The 5810-nt window shown below is 36.7% G+C and overlaps 1 protein-coding gene across 1 annotated transcript; it reads right to left on the reverse strand.

Moving 5' to 3' along the window:
• Positions 1–366: 366 nt before the first annotated feature.
• On the reverse strand, positions 367–5751 carry LOC143220979 (uncharacterized). Its single transcript, XM_076446526.1, has 16 exons — positions 5677–5751; positions 4879–4943; positions 4542–4701; positions 4331–4473; positions 4016–4220; positions 3781–3942; positions 3172–3702; positions 2931–3106; positions 2712–2861; positions 2360–2639; positions 2073–2282; positions 1863–2013; positions 1571–1793; positions 1362–1491; positions 1173–1293; positions 367–1079 (listed from the first exon to the last, which is right to left on the reverse strand). Exons 1-16 carry the CDS (start codon positions 5749–5751, stop codon positions 367–369), a joined length of 3495 nt encoding a protein of 1164 aa, XP_076302641.1.
• Positions 5752–5810: the final 59 nt, after the last annotated feature.

Consider the following 5810-nt stretch of genomic DNA (forward strand, 5'->3'; position numbering starts at 1 on the left):
AAAAACGCTCGATGCTAACTATAAGAAATATAATAACAGAATATAGAGATTTTAGAATATTTCAACGTTAACGTAAGGCCAAATAATATTATGATCCTATAATATCCAGTTAAAATATTTTTTCGTACCTTCATTATCTCTTTAAAACGTTATCTACCGAAATTAAAAAATTGTCACCTGTATACATATGTTTTTAAATTAACTAAGTTTCGTAAAATAATTTTTCTTTACCGCATCTAAAAACCTTATTATTAATTATTATTTAACATATGAATGATACAGCTATGTATTAAACGCTATAATTGGAGTGTATGTTTTCCAATCATCTTGAGTGGTGCATCTGTTTCGGTTAAATTATGATCAGACTTATGTTCCATCCGCGGAATGGGTACGATTTAGCAAATAATCAAGATCATGTGCAATACGATCTAGCATACCACTCGCTGTAGCTTCGCAATTTGTAATCACGATTTCAGGTGCTTTTTCTTCTCCATCAGGTTGTTTACGTTCTGCAGTGTTAGCAATGTCAGGAATGATATTTACGTGTTCCCTACTCTTTAGTTCCGTCGTGGACAACAACTCGACATCATTCTTCACTGCCAAGGTTACATCTGGCATTCCACTTAAGCGTGATTCAACATCAGCGTTACAAAGAACTTTTGCGGAGCTTTCTGGCGATGGATTGTGCGTAATAAAGACTTGTCCTTGAGATTCCCTATATTTACCAAATTCTCGGAAACTACAGCATTCGTTGACATCATAGGGTTCGGTCACACAATGTGACGGTCGTGAAGAAAACACGCTGTCGAACGCGATGCCGTCTTGATACTTTCGTGGGCTAGTGCTGTAATTTTCCAGGTTTATGTTATCCGAATGATCGATACGGATCTCTGGAAGGAATCTGTTGGTGACAGGGACGGAAGGTTTTGAATATGAGGACGAAGACTCGTTCATAAATTCCCGCATGTCTATACTACCCGCTGCAATACCTCGGGCCTCTAAATACGGTTCCCCGATACTCAGAGACGACGTCGGCGGGGCAGTATCATTTTCTACCTCGGCGCCGCTCTTTGAACACACTGTTAAAAAAGCAAATTTATTTTGTTTATTATTATATTAGTTGCTTTATTTAGATTATTACACTTATTTGATAACAAGTTTTCGAAGGGTACCTTTGATTGGCTCAGATGTTATTTCTTCTTCTGTATTTTGTTTCCATCGTAATTTTCTTAAGATTAAGTCCACAGTGGTTAATTCACCATTCACGATATATACCATTATTATAACGAAACCCTAAATTCACGAAAATCATCGTTAGGGGTTAGATTGTTAATTGTTTTTAATTACCAATTCATACTTACCAAGGCAAAAGAAAGGGATGCAAATATGTAATGAAAGATTATGGAAGTGGAATTTATATAAAAAATGGATGAAGCTTCCATTATAATAACGCCGCAAATAACTATGGCGGCTCGATGAAGCATTCGTAGCCTAGAAAAAGATTTCAATTTTTCATTTATTTAATTATTTTTTATTTCATTTTTTAATTCTATTGTTTTATCAACTACACCTAGTTTCTATCGCTTCCTTCTTTATAACGTTCTCTTCGACAAGAACATGAGTTTTATGTAAAATTCCCAAATACAATAATATAAATATAAGAAACATCATTGTTGCGCAAGTAACAAAGATATTGTAAACACCACTGCCAAAAATTAGCCACCATGATTCATGTCTCCAACCGGTGCTCTTATGTGTGAGTTCGGTACTTAATACGGCTAAGATGGGTACACCTAATTAAAACAAAGAAATTAATAAAAATCAATTAAACTATAATTGATGTTTAATATAATTAGTTGAACCAGTAATGACTGCAATAACGGTGGGCTGGAAGTGTTGGCTAGATCGAATCTGGGTGAGATCGGCATAAATGATTAAAGCTTCCGATATCGGCGCTGACATACCAACCAGAAGAAAAGCTTCCAAGGTAATCGCTACGATTGCATAGGAATTCTAAAATGAAATAATTATTATTACAAGATGCTTTTGAAGTCGATATATGCTGCAATTACCTCTGGTAAATTATTATGTACGGCATAAATAAAAACAGACATTGCCCCGACCAAAGCACTACAACACTGAAGCTTTAGAAAGTTCAACCAACTGCGATTTTTCCACCAAAAGATTCCGAGAATCAAGGAGGACAGAAGACATTGCGCCAGACAACTACCACAACCAAATATCACAATAAACGTAGTTTGTTCCTTTCTTGCAAGTACTACCTGAAATGAAATATTTCTATTAAAATACTTTATAATTTAAAATCAAATCCCTGTAATCCCTTGTTCGATGAACATACTCTCACAGCACGCGCCGTTAAGAAAACCGCGAAAGTACCACTGCTGGGACAAAGACAATGGGTTGTAGTGTCGCCTGGTGAATTAGTAATACAGCTACTCAGATCCCAGGAACCTGTGACTTCCATGAGACCGCAAGACAGGTTCCACGCATTCGATTGATTTTGCAGGTGTTTCAGTTGCAAATCTACCCAGATCTTGTTATGTTTGTCTAGACTAAAGGATGGTATTACCACCGTGATGATTCGGGAATTGATGTGAAACTCCAGATCTGTACCATCACTATCAACATGAAGCGTTTAAGTTGAAAAGGTATAATTCTAAACTATGTAGTTTAATGTTAGAATTATTTACTCAAGCTCCTTAACATATGTGCCTGGAAGAAAATGGGACATATTCTTGTAAACGACTACTATTCCATGTAGAGTATTATTAGACTTTGTACCACGTTGTCGTTTTTTCCACAGTCGTATTGTTGTCTTATCGTCATACCAGTTTGGATATCTGGAAACAGCGAGTGAAATGAATGACATAATCATGTGAATACGATATTATTTAATAAATAATAATTACACGGTATCATCCGTAGGAATTTGAAGAGAATGAGTAATACTATCTCCATCATGTTGCTGCAGTTCTCGGATGTCTACCACCAAGGAAGAGAGCGATAAGTGCTTGTAAGGATGAGTAGCCATTTTGGACCAATGTATTAAGTTCCGTTGTGTGATTTGAAGGAGCAACAAAACCTTCTAAACATTATAGGCTTATAAAAATCCCTATCGTTAGCTAATTTTTCAAAATTATGTCTTAATACCTGTTGACTTAAGATCGAATTTTCATCGTTTAGTATTCGATTAATTATGCGTATCAAAGCCTCTGTAGACGTATGGAAATTGGATGGGTCAACTTGATGCTGATAACGTTCTATTTCAGCTAGGATATTCAGAATACGATCTCCTTCTCCTGGATAGAGAGGCAAGCCTCGTGACCGTAGAATTTCCCAGAAGACGAAGATTGTTTCAGACCCAGTCGTATTTTGATATCCTAATGTCAAGCTTTTAAACTTGTTATAATGTAGAACTAATGGCTCGAACAAACAGGAGGAGAAGTCTGGCGTTTGCCATTCAGAGGTGGTAGCATCCTTCATCGAGCATAATCTGGACACTTTCTTGCCCACAAAGTACTGAGGACATTCTAATAACGCGTCAGACCCAGGAGCAGTGTCTGGCCAAATTAGGCCCCAGGACTTAGCTCTCGGGCAAATCGGTATCAATGTTCGATTTACCACTTCCACGCGAACGGACAGGGATTTGTCTGCTACGTTACAGGTATATATCGCAGATTTCTGAAAATATAATAAAATAAGTTTATTAAAAGCATCGATAAGAAATCTTAAGGCTACATTTCACTATTGATTAAATACCTGTGCGTTTGTAATTTTTAATATACTTCCAGCTGGATATAAATCTTCCCAAACTTCGCTACCAGGCTCTAACTTCAGCAGAGCTTTGTTCTTCGTCCAGCCGAATCCTATTCCAATATTGGGCACGTTGGGTGTCATGCATGTCAACTGTATATTCGTACCCTGAAAATAGGACCGATTCAGCGAAATATCTAACTTGATTAATTACATTTTTAGGGGCTGATTTCAGGATTACCTTCTCTATAGTGGCGCTCATCGGCATCACGTTTACATCCGGTTCATCCTTTACGTCTATGTAAATACTCTTACACTGTTGTACGCCCCAATCGACAATTTGGCAAGTGTACTGACCCGTATCGAGCAAAGTCGCTTTTTCAATAGTTAATACCGATGTGTGTAAGTCAGAACCGTCATTGGGAAGGTGCCTATACCAAATTTTTCTAAGCGATGGAAATTACTTGGTTTATCAATTTGTTTAAACAGAAGCTTATAGTCTAGTCTTGAAAAGGCCAACGTTACTATTAACTTTAACAATGATTCTTGGGTTTACCTGATGGCTTTATTCATATTCACCAACATATTGTCCTTATACCAGGTGAAGTTTATACTGTAACTACCTTGCGCAATGCAAGTCAAAATGAATTCACCTCCTAGATGAATTTCGTGGTCATTTCCCTGATTTAGCCTGAGGCTCTAAAGGAATGTTGGTCGAGGTGAGTAAAATCCACAAAGAATATTCAAGTACTTTTAACGATATGTACCTGCAATTTAAGAGCAGGTTTCTGTTGAAACGTAAAATGAGTTGATTCAAGAGAGATTTCACTGAGCCGTCGACGTTGGACCAATTTGTTAAGAGATTCTCGAATTTTATCTCCATCCTCAGAGTTTCCAAAAAAGTGAAAAGTTATTTCCGATGTAGGCCTGCATAACGGATATGTAAATTGAGAAAACCTATTTTAATCATTTTTAACTCGTGCATATTTCTTTTACCAATATTAGATTTTATTTGATTTTTACTCTAACGCATATTTATGTAACTCTGAAGGTTTTGTTTAAAAGTAACTGATTAACTCTTTATTGTTTAATGTACCTACTCACGTCACGCTCAGGATTTGTAAATCCTCCATGGACGAGATATTAGAATTCCTTAAATATTTTGCAAGCTGCAAAGAAGTTACAAGGTAATCAAACATGGAGACCAACTATAGATAGAGGATATTAAGTAAGGAATTGCAGGAATAAATGAATAAATAAATACGATCAATTTTAGTAATAATATCCGTATATATATCGGTATAAAATAATCTTCAATTCGTAACAATGATGTATTTCTGTAAAATCCAACAATTACAAAATAAAATTATAACAATTATAATTACTCCATCCTTCTGCTACTTTCAATAATTACGTTGTAATACAACTGGATATATGCATGTACAAGATCCATGCGAACATCCGTTTATTTTCTCGAACAAGCTTTGTAATTAGAACCACTCATCGTGATCGAGATTCCTCAGAAATAATTTCCATCTTATCTCTAGAACGCTAATGTTCGTTATACATGGTACTCCGCTTGACTCCGTTGATTATTGCAATTCACATGCAAATGCACGAAGGGAGAAATCAATTAAAAAAGTTTCCCCCCGTATTCGACGAAGCTATCTTTGGAGATTCTTTCTCTGTACCATCGAACGTCCGACGTCTCTTCTTAAAAGTTCAGAACTTCGTACGACAGCGTGACTGCGTTCAGCCGAAGAAAAGTCGTTCTTTATAGATGAATATATCTCAAATTCACTCCGGAGTATCTAAGAAATATGGGTTATCATTGCAGATGAGCACGCAGGACAAATCGCCACTTCCAGGACATAAATGATTCTGTATCTTCTCTCTGGATACTCTTAACACCTTGATTCCTGTTTCACGGCAATACGCCTCCAAAAGGATCATTTGCAGATGATTGCCAGCGTCCATATTGGCGTCGAACGGCACGAGACAGATAGTGCCTTGACTGTTTTCGCATTCCTTAGATG

This window comes from Lasioglossum baleicum, unplaced genomic scaffold (genome assembly GCF_051020765.1).
Source record: "Lasioglossum baleicum unplaced genomic scaffold, iyLasBale1 scaffold1785, whole genome shotgun sequence".
In the NCBI taxonomy this organism is placed as follows: domain Eukaryota; kingdom Metazoa; phylum Arthropoda; class Insecta; order Hymenoptera; family Halictidae; genus Lasioglossum; species Lasioglossum baleicum.

Excerpts from the sequence above, each read along its gene's own strand:
- LOC143220979 (XM_076446526.1), bottom strand. The coding sequence starts at position 5,751 with ATGGACGCTGGCAATCATCTGCAAATGATCCTTTTGGAGGCGTATTGC. Across the intron at positions 4,474-4,541 it reads AACCTGCTCTTAAATTGCAG|AGCCTCAGGCTAAATCAGGG; the intron begins GTACATATCGTT and ends ACATTCCTTTAG. Across the intron at positions 3,703-3,780 it reads TAAAAATTACAAACGCACAG|AAATCTGCGATATATACCTG; the intron begins GTATTTAATCAA and ends TTATATTTTCAG.